Source organism: Melopsittacus undulatus, chromosome 5 (genome assembly GCF_012275295.1).
Source record: "Melopsittacus undulatus isolate bMelUnd1 chromosome 5, bMelUnd1.mat.Z, whole genome shotgun sequence".
NCBI classification, from domain to species: domain Eukaryota; kingdom Metazoa; phylum Chordata; class Aves; order Psittaciformes; family Psittaculidae; genus Melopsittacus; species Melopsittacus undulatus.
This window is the reverse complement of record NC_047531.1, coordinates 36,329,286-36,345,650: the sequence shown is the minus strand read 5'-3', so window position 1 is coordinate 36,345,650 and position 16,365 is coordinate 36,329,286. Positions and strand designations below refer to the sequence as shown.

General features: G+C 42.1%; 1 protein-coding gene across 3 annotated transcripts; it reads left to right on the top strand.

Moving 5' to 3' along the window:
* The first annotated feature begins 39 nt into the window (after positions 1 to 39).
* Positions 40 to 16,320, top strand: SEC61A2 (SEC61 translocon subunit alpha 2). 3 transcript variants are annotated; one of them, XM_005143328.3, is made up of 12 exons: positions 40 to 262; positions 1,352 to 1,419; positions 5,040 to 5,105; positions 6,913 to 6,991; positions 9,121 to 9,252; positions 9,397 to 9,506; positions 10,103 to 10,256; positions 11,583 to 11,743; positions 12,891 to 13,088; positions 13,602 to 13,793; positions 13,930 to 14,006; positions 15,241 to 15,627. In XM_005143328.3, the coding sequence occupies exons 1-12, from the start codon at positions 256 to 258 to the stop codon at positions 15,425 to 15,427; spliced, it is 1,431 nt and encodes a 476-aa protein (XP_005143385.1). In that variant the 5' UTR covers positions 40 to 255; the 3' UTR covers positions 15,428 to 15,627. The 3 variants fall into 3 exon arrangements, with proteins under 3 accessions (XP_005143385.1, XP_030899827.1, XP_030899826.1); XM_031043967.2 differs by lacking the exons at positions 40 to 262; positions 1,352 to 1,419 and adding an exon at positions 1,462 to 1,552 and having other exon boundaries at positions 15,241 to 16,316; XM_031043966.2 differs by lacking the exons at positions 40 to 262; positions 1,352 to 1,419 and adding an exon at positions 3,755 to 4,187 and having other exon boundaries at positions 15,241 to 16,320.
* The last annotated feature ends 45 nt before the right edge of the window (positions 16,321 to 16,365 follow it).

Here is a 16,365-nt window from a genome sequence, read left to right as displayed (position 1 = left end):
TCCCCCGCGGCGGGTCCCGCTCCTCTCTCCTCGGAGTCTGCAGCGGGGTGGCTTTCGGAGAGCCCCCGTTCTGTCCGATACCGCCTTTCGCCGCCGCGCCGGCAGCGCCGTGCTCGCCGGGCACCGATAGTCGTCCGAGGCGATGCCTGCGCGCCAGGGGGTGGGGCCCTGCGCCGGCGGCACGTGACGGCGCCGTTAGGCGGCGGAGCGTAGCGGCGGTGGTTGCGGCGGAGGGGAGCGGCTGGCCCCGCCGCCATGGGCAGTGAGTACGGGCAGGGGGCGGCCCGGGAAGCCGGCCGGGCCTGTGGGGCAGCGGCTCTGGGCAGCGGGGCCGCTGCCTGCGGGAGGGCAGGGCAGGACAGGACTTGGCCGGCCGGCCCAGCGTGTCTGAGGTGTAGCGGGAGCGGGGCTGCCTTCTCCCGGCTACAACTCATCGTGCCGGGCTGAGGGAGACCAAGCACCGCTCGGCACCGTGTGGGGTGGGCTGGGTTGGCTTATCCCATCCCTTTGGCTTCGGTGTTTTAGCTTGGGAGCCGTCTGTTGCGGGGCGGGATGCGGATTGTGATGAGCTGTGCGGCCACTTGGAGTAAATACAGGGGGAATTTGTCACCGCAATATGTGAAAGTAAACGTGAAATTTGGACTAAAATGTTGATAAATTTGGCTTTCGGTGTAATAAATGCGTTTTCTTCGGAGACGTATGATTATTTTCTGTGGGGTCTGAATGTGTTGGGGCTGGGAATAACATGCAAGTTTTGGACGACAGATTAAGCATCAAACACATGAAAAGGAGCTCGAACTGTTGAGCTTTTCTGTGATGTTAAAGGAGAAACTGCCAAAAGACATGTACCAAACATTTTAACAAACGCCCAAAGTTCTGGTCAGAATAAGAGTTGCAGTGATTTAAATTATGATTCCTGAACATATTTTAGTGATCGAATTATTTTCTTAGCTAAACACTGCTGTAAAACACAACATACCTCTACATTTCTGATGTCAGTATCCTTCTGTGTTTAACCAGCACAGGCTGATACTGGGTCATTTATTTTTAGGTGGAATACTGTTTAGTTCACTTCTGGTGGTGTGCACAGTGTCACATCTGAAATGATTCCAGCGGCAGAAAGAATGTACCAAATTAATTAGAAAAATAACTTCCTTTCACATTTATTCCCTGTTTTCAGCTCTTTTAAGAAGAGGCCGTTAGTTTTCAAACACCAAATTAGTGTGTAGATGAAATAATTCTCTTTATGTTTTCTCCTAGAACTTAAATAAAGTTGTATGAAGCTTTCTGAATTCATAAAGGTTCATTAATATTTTTTCTTTCTTTTTTGTGTGTGTGTTTCCTGGAACAGTAAAATTTTTAGAAGTTATTAAGCCATTCTGTGCTGTGTTACCTGAAATCCAGAAACCAGAGAGAAAAGTGAGTGCTATGTTATGTTCTTCCTTTACTGGTTCACAGATATTGTGATATTAGAGTCCATGCTCCAGTATAAATACAGACAGTGGGCTCTGAAGTAGGACATATTCCTTGGAGGAGGGAAATCCATGTCAAGGTAAAATATTACCATGGTGAATAATTCTTAAGAGCCTTCTGATAACTTGTTCCAATTGATAATCACAGAGTTAGTTCTTCCTTTTCCACAAAATATTTTCTACTCCCCTAGCTGTGATTCACCCTGATGAAGTGGGGAAGTGATCTGTGATATAGGGCAGGTAATTGTTTCTTGTTCACCTACTGGATGCGATACTTTTCTTGGCTCTGAAATCAGAGAGCTGAGTCCACTTACAGGTGATCTCTGTTCCTTTAGGCCTAGAGATGACTCCCATTTCCTCAGCACATTTTCCAGATTAAAATTAATGAATTTCTACAGATCAGGAAGAGACCTGCCTTGGCAAAAACCCATCCCATAACCACTGTACTTTAAAAACTGAAGCAAGCATATATCATTTAGGTGGCAAAGGTTCTAATTGGAGTAAGAAATTTGACTGGCATGAGAATTCCTTAAGAGCTAAATGTTGACTTTTATATTCTTAAAAAGAAAATGCACATCTGGGAAGATGGCACCATCTGAGGGAATCTTCTTTGGTGGATGTGAGGTTGCTAAAGGTTAGGATTGGCTGCAGAGATGTTTGTGTCAGTAACCATAGCTGAGCCAGCCGGATTCAATGGAGAAAATAGAGTTAACAATTTCTGATTATTCCCTTCTGGAACTAAGTTTTAAAAAGATTGGGATTTATTCCCTGGCTCTTTGTTCCATTTGTCCTTCCTTCTTGCTTTCCAGCATCTTTCTGTCCTGGGACAGGTTCCCAAATCAATTTTTTAGGTCAAAGTCATGTTCAGAGCAGTATTCTCCAGAGCTAAGATTTGGATGCTCCGAATCTGGGTAGGAGGTATCATCTTTGTTTCTGCAGTGGTGAACCGTAGTGCAGTCCCCTGGTGCTGATTTGTGGCCTATCTGGGATTAACTGATCACATGCATCCCATTTTTGTCTGGTGGGGTGGATGGGAAGAAGAAGCCAAGAGAAATCTACAGACACTGATGTTTCTATAGGGCTCACTGGCAGTTGTGATTTTTCTCTTGCTTTTGGTTTCTTTTTTCCTCCTGCCTTTCTCTTTGCCAGAGAGGAACAGGGACTCGGTCTGTCCATGTCCTCTAAGAGCAAATGAAGGATTCTCAGAGAGGTGCCAAGATTCCTGTCCTCTCTATTTGGGTCACTTTGTCTTTATTACCATCTAGGTCGCTGTCTGGGCAGTGGCTGCCAGTTGCCAGCTTTGTCCAGATTTGAAGTGAAAATATAACGGGGATTCCTTCTGACACTGAAGAGCCCTTTGACCATCTTAAGTGCTATGCCTTGCTCATGTGTAGTTTATCAAGTGAGTTAGAACATTCTATCTAATTAATTCTTTGTTACTGTTTTCTTGCAAGCTGGCACTGGCAGACGTCATTAGTAGTAATGGTTTTAGTGGGTTGGTTAAGGCCCGGACAAGAAATGAAGATAACAAAATAGAAAAAGAAATCTATTTTGTCTATGCTGTACCAGTTATAGGAAGAAAATGAACTCTGTGCCAGCCGGCAGCAGGGCATGAAGTGAAGGTGGAGTTTTGATTCAGTTGGGCTCTTACTGAGAGATGTTTTCTGTCAGTGGGGAGTGCTGCTTTTGTGTTCTGGCCAACTCAATGAACAGAAGCAATTGCTACTTTGTAGTTAGTGATATCAGTTCGTATTTCCCTCATAAGCACAGATTTTTCTAAGTAGAACACACTGTTCAGAACAGCAAGAAGATGGAGCTTAAGTCCCTTCAGTTTCACAAATTACAAGAAAAATGTCAAAGGAATAAAATGTCCAAGTGAATCTGATCAGATGATGAAAGTATCATCCCTGTGCTTGTTACCACTTGTGCTTGCAGTGTTTTTGTACCAGTCTGTTATTTGTTGTTCCTGGCATACAGATTCAGCTGCCTCCTGGGCTTATTTTTCCCATCTTTTTGAATCAGAGAGACTGTTTTTCTTGGAAATAACTCTGATTTAGGTGATGCAGAATTTCTCTTATGCTCATATTCAATGCACTTACAGAGAGAGCCAGGGCAGTTGTAGAATGTGAGTGATGGCCTGGGAGCTGAGGTTAACAGTGAGGCTGCAGAGATCCTTTGATTAAGTGTTTTTGTTTTACAAGTCTGTACTTAAAATCTGAACTGTAAAATTCAAACAGCACTTGGTAAAGTGGGTCAGCACTGCATAAAGTCAAACACAAGACACTGTCTGGATTTATTTGCTGCTGTCACTATTTGTCTTTTTTTATCTTTGTACTCCTGTATTTTTAGCATCTGGCCTCTTTTAAGAGTGAGGCAGTGTCAGTAAATAAATTGAATTAGAGGCATTATTTTACTTCAAAGTAAGTGCATGATTTAATTTATAAAGATACTGTTATGGCGTTTCTCTTGCTTGAGAAGCTGTGCTGCTGCATCAGTTTGCAGTTTCTCATTTGTGGGTGTTCAGCACCAATAAAACCAGGCACTAATCTTTCTTCTTGTTACTTCTCTCCAGACAGGTTCAGTGGTTGGAGGCAGAAAGCTTCTATTTCTGCTGTATCTGTCTTACCTGTTAGTTCATGTCACGTTCTAGTAGCTGTGGTACTCTTGCCTCCAGTGAGCACACTTATCCCAGTGTTTCTGGTCCATGGAGGAGAGGTGGGAACTTAAAACAGCATCTTGGTGCTCTCTGGTCTCTTTGGGAGCATTTCTTTCTACCTCATACTTTGAGCAATCCTCTGGTTCAAATTTAAATCTTGTGATTCTTCTCTTGTGCCTGGGACTAATTACAGTTGCCTCAAATGAGATTCTCTTCAATGTATTAGTGACTAATGATCATTAATCTGACATCCTTTTAAAAGTAATATATAGTCTGCATCAATAAAAGCATTTTTGAGGGGGGAAAAAAATGGAGTCCAAAAATTATTTTGTGGTCTGTGTTCATGAAGATGATGGTGATTTTAAGCTTCTTCTAACACCCTTTGAAGAACTTAATTCTAAGCATTTTGAATTACTGCCCAAACTTCATGGTTCTTCTGGTTCTTCTCACTTGTCTTCACAGCAGTTAAGTCTCTTAAATAAATGTATAGTGCTTTAGTTTAGTAACTTCCAGCCTTACAAAACAGTGCTTCCAACCTGTTGAAGCCTACAGCACTAATCACTGACATAAAGGGGGGTTTGCATTAATCTTTCCTGCTTGTTCTGGTGTCTCTGTGTTTTTAGCCATGCTGTTGCTTTTCTGTAAATACCCACTATTACAATCCTATATAAAATACATTCTACTGACTGAGTCTCAGCTATGCTGTCTGCCAGAGCCCAGGTTTCTCTAGCTACACAGAAGCCCATGACTGTCTCTATAAAATATGAAATATTAAATTCTAATGAGGGATGATGCTGTTGGTTCAATATCTTTGCATTTAGTTAATTTCATTATTTTTACTCAGCATTGTTTCTGCACAGTGACAGTTCTACATCCAGTGAACACATTAACCTCTATGATCTGTTCTGTAGATCCAGTTCAGAGAGAAGGTGCTATGGACAGCCATCACGCTCTTCATTTTCTTAGTATGCTGCCAGGTGGGTGTTGATGTTCCCTCTGTTCAGACACTGTGTATTCTGTACATATCAAATAGAATGCTAAAAGGGTGAGGTGTTTGTGTTTCATGTTGATCTGCTACTTTACGATGAAGTATTTAATACTTTAGTTAAACCTGATTCTCTGAAGTAGTCTTTATTATGGATTATGTATGTTTTCACAGACTATTTTTTCTATTTAGTCTAAAATACATCTTGTTTTTTCTTGTTATATGAAGGCTCCTATCAGATGAGAATACTGGCTGCAGGGTCAACAGCCGAGCCGATTACACACTGAGCAGCATAAGCAAACTGAGCAATCTGATGTCTTTTTTACCCTCTGCTCATAGCTAAATTGACATTTTAGCAGTGTTGAGTGAAACAGAATTGACCTTTTACCTGATTCCTCTTGAACAAGCAGATGGGTTGTAAAGATTGCAGGAAAATGTTTTCCTGAGGTCTTTAACTTGACATTCAGAACTTGGGTTTTGTGAATATACTGGCAAAGACATCAGCCACCCCCTCCAAAACAGAGCTCTTTGTAAACATTGACATGGTCTTTATTACTCATAGTTGCAGGAGTTCCTAGAACCTGTACCTGGGTTGTAAACAGATAGTGTTGTTTTGCTGGGTTTCATTAAGAATCCATGTATTACTTGATGCATAGTTTTTTAGAGCTTGTAGACCTCTTAGACTGAACTGTATTTTATATTTTCATACTTTAAATGAACTGTTCATCTTCAGAATCAGGCTTTTTAAGTTATATTTATCAACTTACCAATTCCAGACTCTGGAGCAGTAGTTTAATAATGACTGTTTACAACACTGAAGGACTGTTGAAAGGCTAAAACACAGCTCTTGTACTGACCTATTTGTTTGGAAGGAGGAGGTGTGAATGATACCAGAGCTGGAACAACATGTAGTTTATCTACCTGCTGAATATATGCATCATTAAGATTTTGAATCTGTACAAAATATTATAGTAATTGAATAAGAAAATTGGATGATGCAGACTGGAGTTTTCAGGAATAAATCTATAAGCTTGCCTAGGTTCCTGGTCTACTGCTTTTGTGATGCAGAAGAGTTGTAAAGAGTTCAAAATCCCTCAGGATTGACATATAGAATGTTGGAAGGTTTGTATAAACTTGGCTAACTTTGACAGCTCTGCATGGGATATTTTAAAACACATCACCAGCTGTGGCATTTGGATGTTTAAACTTGCTGGAAGAAGGTACTTGCATCGTAATTTATGTTGTATCTTTAATTTGTATGGGAAATAAATTCTACTTAGGACAGTTTAAAAGAAAGAATTAAACCCCTGCTTGCTTCTGTCATCTCCAAGATGCTTTGCTACAGTTATCTCTCTCTTTATTTGAAACTTTGCTGCAAAGATTTGGTGAAATAAGTAATGGCATTAAGTCATCTGATGTTTTCCCTTGTTCTGTGGATGATCTGTGGTGGGTAACTAGTTTTATGCTTTTTCTGTTCTTCTGGGGAGTTGTAGTATTCCAGAATGACATGTCAGGCATTTACATCTTTAACTGCAGGAATCTGGTTTATGGGCACTGATTCTTTCTAGGGGTTTCTGCTTTTTCCTACAGGAAAAAAGCAGAAGGGTCTTAGTTTAGTCCTCTGAGTCATACCCCAGTTGGGGGATTAAAATAGACAGTGTCAATGCATCCGGTTTAATTAAAAAGAATTGGAATAAATTATTCTAAAGACTGTAATAGTTGAACCATTGTGCACTAAGAGTTTTGGATTAATGCATGCTGGCTTTTTGTATGTCTAACACTGTTGTGTGCTTTGACAGATACCTTTGTTTGGAATCATGTCATCAGATTCTGCAGATCCGTTCTATTGGATGCGAGTTATTCTTGCATCAAACAGAGGTTAGTAGATTATTCCTTCCTCTGTTTTTATGGCTGTAAAACAGAGCAGGAGATAAATGGTTGGCTGTAAAATTTCATACCAGATGTCATGTTGAAACACTCTGTAAAGTTCTTAACAGATATGTAATTAAAACTGACTGATCCTCGAGGAGTTCATCTTGGCGATGGGGTTTCCTTTGACATGTAGATGAGATTAATTTTGATTCTGAAGTTCTGGGATGATTCTCTTTTGAATTGTAGAGCAGCCTCTTTCTGATTAATATATGGGACAGGGAATCTTCTGCCCCACCACTTACAAACAGCACTAGTGTGCAGTATGAGAGTCTAGGCTAGACATGTGCCTCATAGTATTTTGACAGCAGTGTATGTGAGTAGTTTTACAGGTGGGAAAGTTAAGGGCAGAGGTGATGAGGCTGATGGTTTAGCAAAGCCAAACTAACTTAGTTTAGAATAGAGAAGTGGCTAGCAACCAAATGTATAAGAAGACTTAAACTAATGCTAGAAATCAAAACTCAGATGGGTGATCTCACATGTGACTCTGAATGGAGACACTGACCTCATCTGTATCATGGAAACTGCTGGAACTAAGAAAATCAGTGGAACCCTCTAATGTGAAGCTACAAATTATTTAGGAATGGCTAATTTGGTCACACCAGTGAAGATAGCACATAGAATCATAGAATGAGGGTAAATAAGCTACCTACTTCAAACCCTACTGCAGAATTTATATATAAAACTCTTATGTCTCATTAGCAGATACAAAATAAGCTGTTCATTACCCAAAAAGAAGATTAGAGAGACTGAAAGCACTAAAAAGCAGGAATGGGAAGGTTACTTTTCACCTAAGTCAAGTGACTGGAGATCATTGGAGGATGGGAGGTAAAAGCTGAAGTTTTTGACATCCTCATTTCCTTGCTGTTGGAGAAGTAGAGATTTGAATTTTTGAAAAGGTAGAGCTGAAATGAAGACTACCAATGGTAGTTAGGCAGAAATGAAGACTCTAGACAATAAGGAAGGTGCCCAAAACCCCTTTGTTGAATTCAAATGACTTATGAAAGGCTCTTCCGGAAATGAAGCTATTGAGCGATAAGAGGGAAAACCTCATGGCTTAAGTACGGGTTGAGAAGCTCAAAAGAAATGCCTGCACACATCTGTAAAGCACCACAAAGTGAATATTGCACAATCCTAATCTGCCATGCCACAAAGGATACAGTGCAACTAAAGAAACACTCAGGGAAAGGCATCAGGGAGCATCTAAGGTAGATACTCATCTATAGAAAGAGAGAGAAAGAGATCCTAAAAAAAAAAAAGAGATTCTTTGCCATGAAATGTGCATATCCCAGATGTGTTCATCTCTGGAAAAAAGTGGCTAGGGGATGGATAGCCACTTTTTTCCTTATACTGTAAGAGGGGCAGTCCCTCCTATTGTTAGGCAGCACATGTCACTCAAAGCTTCTGAATAAATGACTGATCCATAGGAAAAGCCTGATACCTCCCCCCAGAGAGGGGGCCCCTTCCAGAGGTGGGGTGAGACAAAGGGAAGCCACTGGGCTGAGTAGCTGTGTATGTACTGGTCCTTGATAGGCTGTGCCAAAAAGCTGAGCTTCAGTTTACATTGACCTCTGGTGTTAGCATGGTTCCACAGAAGTATTTGAGGTGAAATGCTACACGGGTTTTTCATGCTGCCTTCAAAATGACAGATTTTAGCACAGCAGCCTTCTTTTGTGTGGAGATTACAGTCTTTGCCTTGATCATACCTGGGCTGGAATAGAGTATGTTGGAAGCATTATGAAAAGTGTTCCTTATAGCTCAGAAACCTTTCACCAGACCTAATATCCTCAGAGGAGAATTCTTTAGGAGAGGTGTTTGAGTGGCAATTAGAATCATAGAATCAAGTAGGTTGGAAAAGACCTTTACGATCATCAACTCCAACCATTTCCCCAGCACTGCTGAGATCACTGCTAAACCACGTCACTAAGAGCCTCATTTACATGGTTTTTGAACACTTCCAGGGATGGTGACTCCAGCACTGCCTTGGCAGCCTGTTCCAATGCCTGAGCACCCTCTCGGTGAAGAAATTGTTCCTAATATCCTAATATCTGATAGTGTTACTTTTTCTTCCTGTTCAGGTACTTTGATGGAATTGGGTATCTCCCCCATTGTGACTTCTGGTTTGATCATGCAGCTGCTGGCTGGAGCGAAGATCATTGAAGTTGGTGACACTCCAAAAGACAGAGCCCTGTTCAATGGAGCTCAGAAGTGTAAGCACTGTTCCAATGGAAAGCAGTGAGCACGTTTTTACTCTGGGGAAAGCAGCCTGCCTAAGGGATAGTAGCTCTGAGATTTCTTTGGTAGGTGATTGCAGCAAAGGATATTTAAATGATTTGCTTTCTCTCTTGTTTTAGTATTTGGGATGATTATTACCATTGGGCAAGCCATTGTGTATGTTATGACTGGAATGTATGGAGATCCTGCTGAAATGGGTGCTGGAATTTGTCTTCTTATTATAATTCAGGTTTGTAATGAGCTATTTTGTGTGTAACTGAGGCTGATTGATACAATATAGCTGGAAAGAAAAATCCTTTTTATGTCTGGTTGCCTTTTATTTATTTCTTTTTAATGCTGTAAACTGTCACCATTTGTACCTGTCTATATATGAGAAATCCTAAATATTCCTTAAAGGAGGAGAAAGCTGGGATAGTTAGTATCAGAACTGTTTTAGATAGGAGTGGCTGTTTAACTCAAAGTAAAGGAATTAGTAGACTTTGAAGCAGTAGCTGCTGTTAAGTATCATGAAGGACTTCTCACTGAACAGTACAGATATGGCTTTGAGACATTATCCTGTAGAGCAAAGCAGTAAATGCCCAAAATGCAATGCTTACTGAGTAATCTGTTTGCAAGTGTCTGTGTTGAACAGTCACAGGGATTGTTGCCAGGTGAGATGTGCAGGCGTTTGTACGTGAGAGAGAAGAAATACTGCAGGAATGATGTATAGGTAAAAAACTTCCTCAACACACTCCAACATGATGAAAATACAGAAGCAGGGAATTAATACCAATTCTTGACTTGATTTACTCTTCTTTCTGCTCAGTTCTGTTCCTTTTCCCACAGCTGTTTGTTGCTGGTTTGATTGTGTTGCTGTTGGATGAGTTGCTACAGAAAGGCTATGGCTTGGGATCTGGTATCTCCCTGTTTATTGCTACCAATATCTGTGAAACCATTGTCTGGAAGGCCTTCAGTCCTACTACCATCAACACTGGCAGAGGTACTTGTGCCATTACAGTTAGTTATAATGTGTTTCAGTGGATGTGTACTTACACAGAAACTTTCAGTGCTTATCTGATGGCTATTAAAAATGTTTTAATGTGTGATAATTATTATTAGGTTGAGAGAGCTGGGCTGCTTCAGCCTGGAGAAGAGAAGGCTCCAGGGAGACCTTAGAGCAGCTTCCAGTGCCTAAAGGGGTCAGCAAGAGACCTGGAGAGGAACTGGCAAAAGGGAATGGCTTTAACCTGACAGAGGGGAGATTGAGATGAGCTCTTAGGCAGAAGCTCTTCCCTGTGAGGGTGCTGAGGCACCAGCACAGGGTGCCCAGAGAAGCTGTGGCTGCCCCATCCCTGGCAGTGTTCAAGGCCGGGTTGGACACAGGGGCTTGGAGCAACCTGTTCTAGTGGAAGGTGTCCCTGCCTGTGGCAGGGGCTTAGAGCTGGATGAGCTTTAAGGTTCCTTCCAACCCAAACTATTCTATGATTACCTTCTAAAGTTAAATGTCTAACACTGAAGATCAAAATTGGTCTGACTTACGTGAAGATGAATAAATAACCTGCAAGTTTCCCGTTGCTGATTTGAATTGCAGCAGTTAAAGCCCCCTGACTGAAGATTGTGGATTTCCAAACTGAATTAGTCTTGTTTCAGCATCATTTAGTCCCTACAGACTAAACAGAGAAGAAGTACTGTGTTCAGAGGAGCTGGTTATGGTCCAACCATTACTTGTGGCTGTAGGATGCTTTTATAGTTAGTGCCTCCAAATAACTTTAAAATGGTTTGAGTCTTCAGACACTACCATCTCTTCATTCCTCAGCCAGTCACTGACAGTATCTGGTTGTCCTGAGACACTAGAAATAAGCAATGCTAAATTGCGATACAGGCTGTCGCATCAAGGAGTTAACTAGTTTAATACATTTGGGGTCCTGAGCCATTATTTTAGTTTGCTTTCATTTCACCTTAGTAGCTTTGTCGTATTTTATTACTCCTTTTCTAAAGCTATTTTCCTCATTGTTCATTACTTCTAATCATTTTTCTGCCCCAGAAAAGAAAGGAAAAGTGTATTCTTTCATGTGTGTGACTTCGGGGTTTTTTTATTGGTTTGGGGATTTGGTTGGTTGTTTTAACCAAGAATTATGTTTTGGTAGATTCATCTACAATCTGTAAGCTAAACCAGAATCTTGTATTGTGATGCATCTGTTGAAACAGGATTTATGTCCTATTGTACCAGATTTTACTGTGTCAAATTTCCAAAACAAAGATGCAATTTTTTAACAGATTTTTTAATTACAGATTAAAATTCCTTTTACTCTTCTGTTGCGTGCAGGGACAGAGTTTGAGGGGGCTGTGATTGCCTTATTTCACCTTCTGGCTACAAGAACCGACAAGGTCCGGGCTTTGCGGGAAGCTTTTTACCGACAGAATCTACCCAATCTCATGAACCTGATTGCTACAGTGTTTGTATTTGCTGTAGTCATCTATTTCCAGGTAAAATGAGCAATTCATGGAATCAGAATAGTTATGGTTGGAAAGGACCTTAAGATCATCCAGTTCCAACCCCTATGCCATGGGCAGGGACACCTCACACTAAACCATCTCATTCCTCATAGTAGCTCTGCAGCTGCAGAAGTGGGAGTGCACAGACCCTAAACACTGCAGTCACTGGGGGGAAATGCACAAATTAAAGTCGAGTCTTTCAGCTTTGAGCAATGAACGCTCTTTGTTCCAGTACTGTTGTTCAGTAGCATACCTCTGGGACAGTGTTGCTGTTAAGTTCTGTAGCCCACATTCCATTAAATGACATACACCCTATGAGAGTAATTTTATTAAGAATGGCTTCTGGAATTGCAGTAGTTGTCACACAGATATGGCTGAATACTCATCAGTGACTTGGAAGCATATTCTTGGACACAGTGAAGAGCCTTCCTGCTTTGGGGTGGGTATGAATGGATTTACTCTAGAAACAGCCATGTAATCAGTGCAGAGCTGATTTGGTTGTCCCCTCAGTTTCTTGAAATCTTTAGCTAGCATTAAATATAATTCCTTAAAATTTAAGTATTAACTGCTTAAGCTTATGCTTAAATACCAAGTATATAAGTATAAACTTTTAAGTATTTACTAAAGTGGACACTAAAGCAGGATCCATAGGGTGATTTTCTTGTTTGTGCGTGTGACTAAAATGTGATCTATTATTATTCTTTTTAAGCTGTTGAGTCAGTGCTGGCAGAAAAAACTTGGTTTATGTGGTTTTCAAATCCATGTGGCTTTTCTTGGCTCTAATCAGCCAGAGGCCCATCCCAGAGGGATGGGCCTTACCCCACAATTCCTGCTGATAAATGGCTACTTAAGTTAAAGTCTTTTATTGAGCCCTATTTTATAAAGTGTATGTTAAAGGGATGTCATTTAGCAGATGAGAGATTATGTAAAAAGAACATAATAAAACCAAGCAGTAACACTTACAACTCCTTAAAATTTGGATCCAGGCTGTGGCAGAAAACCTCTGGATTTTACTGTCTCAGACCTTGCACTCGTTGTTTATCCAGTCAGAAGGCTCTGGTCAGGAATGGCTTTTTGGCATTTGAGGAACACCTTCTGTGCTGGAAATAAGCCTGGTGTGTTTGTGTTCTTTCCATAGGGGTTTCGTGTTGATTTACCCATCAAATCTGCACGCTACCGGGGACAGTACAGTAGCTATCCGATCAAGCTCTTCTATACCTCCAACATTCCCATCATTCTGCAGTCTGCCCTAGTTTCAAACCTCTATGTCATTTCCCAGATGCTGTCCGTTCGTTTTAGTGGCAACTTCTTGGTGAATTTACTAGGACAATGGGCAGTAAGTATTTTACCACTTAATATTAACTGTTTGTACATATTAGTTCATTGTGAAACTAATATTTAAGCAGCAGAAAGCTGAATACTTCTGAACATTTATATATAAAAACTTTTCTAAACACTGAAGAGGAATTCTTCTGAAAATACAGGATAGTACTTTAGACAGAGGGGAGATTCAGATTAGATATTGGGAAGAAGCTCTTCCCTGTGAGGGTGCTGAGGCGCTGGCACAGGGTGCCCAGAGAAGCTGTGGCTGCCCCATCCCTGGCAGTGTTCAAGGCCAGATTGGACAGGGTTTGGAGCAACCTGCTCTAGTGGAAGGTGTCCCTGCCTGTGGCAGGGGTTGGAGCTGGATGAGCTTTAAGATCCCTTCCAACCCAAACCATTCCATGATAGGAATGTCAGAGGTCTGTGAGGAGTCTCATAGAATACCAGATTGGAATGACCTCAAGGATCATTTATTCCAACCTTTCTTGGCAAAATAACTGATTCCCTTTTTCTTCCCCTCTCACAGGACGTCAGTGGTGGTGGCCCTGCTCGCTCTTACCCTGTTGGTGGCCTGTGCTACTACCTGTCCCCCCCTGAATCCATGGGTGCAATATTTGAGGATCCTGTCCATGTCATAGTTTATATCATATTTATGTTGGGATCCTGTGCGTTCTTCTCCAAGACTTGGATTGAGGTGTCTGGCTCATCAGCGAAAGACGTAGGTGTTGCGATAAACCTGCCTAGATGTCTTCGTTTAGACCTGCCTGGCTGATCACTCATCAGTTACTCCTCTGACTAAATATCAGGTGACTATGAAACACTGCAGCAGTTCCATAAAACTCTCTTTTTTGCAGGTTGCCAAGCAACTCAAAGAGCAGCAGATGGTGATGAGAGGCCACAGGGACACTTCAATGGTTCATGAGCTGAACAGGTAAGGAAATGGTGACTTCCCACAGGTTGCTTGAGGGTGCTGCCAGCTAGAGCAGGTGTTCTTGGAAACATTGGAGACCTCTTTCCACTGCATGTGTCTGGGTTCTTTTAGCTGTTCCTGGTAACACACAAGGCATTTACAGCAGTAGATAATAGATTTACCTGTAGCAGCCCTTGTGTAAGTGGCATAATGAGGGAATTTGTCCTGAATCTCTGCTGTGTTTGTACAAGGAAGATTCCTTGGGTTTTACAGGTATTTAATTTACCATTCCTGAACTAAGCTGATGCTATAAAAGTGGTATTTCATGCGGTACACAAATCCTGCTGGTCTCTATGGAAAGGTAGATGTATCCCTTTGTGTTTCAGTCAGAGTAGTTATCTGGCTCCTGTGGAGGTTGAACAGCAATTCTCCATACATGTGTGCTATCCTGTGCAGTGAAAAGCTTTGCCAGTGTTCGATTATTCACACAGCTTCCCTCTTGGTGAATATTTATTTTAGTCTTTACTTTGTACAAATACGGAAGATGGCTCATGGCAGAATTCCATTTGCAATGCGAAATTACATAGAACATAGAAAGGTTTCATCTGAAAGGGACCTTAAAACTCATCCAGCTCCAAGCCCCTGCCACGGGCAGGGACACCTTCCACTAGAGCAGGTTGCTCCAAGCCCCTGTGTCCAACCTGGCCTTGAGCACTGCCAGGGATGGGGCAGCCACAGCTTCTCTGGGCACCCTGTGCCAGTGCCTCAGCACCCTCACAGGGAAGAGTTTCTTCTAATGTCTAATCTAAATATCTTCAGGCAGTTTGAAGCCATTCCTCCTTGTCCTGTCTCTGCATGCACTTGTAAATAGCCTCTCTCTTGAGTCTGTACCAGTCCCCTTTAGGCACTGGAGCTGCTCTAAGTTCTCACCTTAAGGAGCCTTCTCCAGGCTGAGGTAGCCCAACTCTCTCAGCGTGGCTCCAGAGCAGAGCTGCTTCAGCCCTCACAGCATCTTCACAGCCTCCTCTTGACTCGCAACAGCAGCTCCACCTCCTTATTATGTTGGGGGCCTTAGAGCTGGGCACAGGACTGCAGGGGCTCTCATGAAAGCAGAGTGGAGGAGGAGAATCCCCTCCCGCAACTTTTGTCACTCAGTATTCCAGTTGATCGCTATAGTAGCAGATGCATTGTTTGAGCCCTTGGGTGAAGATTCATGACGGTGAATACTTTTGTTTTCTCTTTCCCTGTGGTGCAGGTATATCCCTACAGCTGCTGCATTTGGTGGATTGTGCATTGGTGCCCTTTCAGTACTGGCTGACTTCCTGGGTGCCATTGGCTCGGGCACTGGCATTCTGCTGGCAGTCACTATTATTTATCAGTACTTTGAAATATTTGTAAAAGAACAGGCTGAGGTTGGAGGAGTAGGTGCATTATTTTTCTAGCTGTCCAAACATTTCATGGTTTGTGTGGAAAGGGAAAGTATTTTGACAACATGCATCATTTAATCCAACAATGCTATTTTCTTTTGACTTGTTTTCAAGTGCTGGGTGGCCCATTCCTGGAATGGGCACCGAGCAGCGCCTGTGAGCAGCATTAGTACCGGCTGCCTTAAGAATCCAGTTTACATTATCTATCTTGTTTAAGTATTATCTAGTGTTGCCTGTGATGCTGGAAACCAGTTCATCTACCTTGCTGTCCAAACACTGCAGTGAGATGCTCAAATGTATCAGTTTGGTGTCAGTAAACACTTTTTGCACACAGTATTCAAATGTTAACTTTGTCTCCCTGTCCTTAAGAGAAAAAAGAAATCTGAATTCAAAATTAATTGCCATGTGACAAAATGTATCTGGACCTTGAATTTTATGTTAGTTTTTTATACTTTTTTAACTTGCATTTCCCCATCACTGAACTGGGCACTCCTTCTTTTGCACTGTCTCCACTCGGGCATTTCTCTCTTAGCTCTGAGGGTGGACAGTCATGTTTTACCAGAGGCTGATACGCATCTCACCTGGGAGCTGGTTCAGGGGTGGGTTTGCTGCATCACAGGGCCCAGGGATCTTGCCCTGCTGTGGGGGGGACAGTGTGGTGGCAGCTGCTGTCCCACTGGGAATTGAGCCCCGCTGTTCCATTTCAACCTGTACTTGTGCAAGCTGTGCCCTTAAAACTTCACGTCCACTTTGCTTCTGTGAGTTTAAAGAACAAGGCCTGGTTCCTCAAGCACTGTTCAGGGGAGGGAAAGGGAGAATGAGGAGTTCCTGCTGCAGATCTTTGTCGCACTTTACAGCGGCAATGTACAACTGTAAACGTTAGACAATAAACTTATTTAATTAAGCTCTCTCCTGTGTGTCATCTGTGTGAGATGGAATTCAGCTGCAGGGTC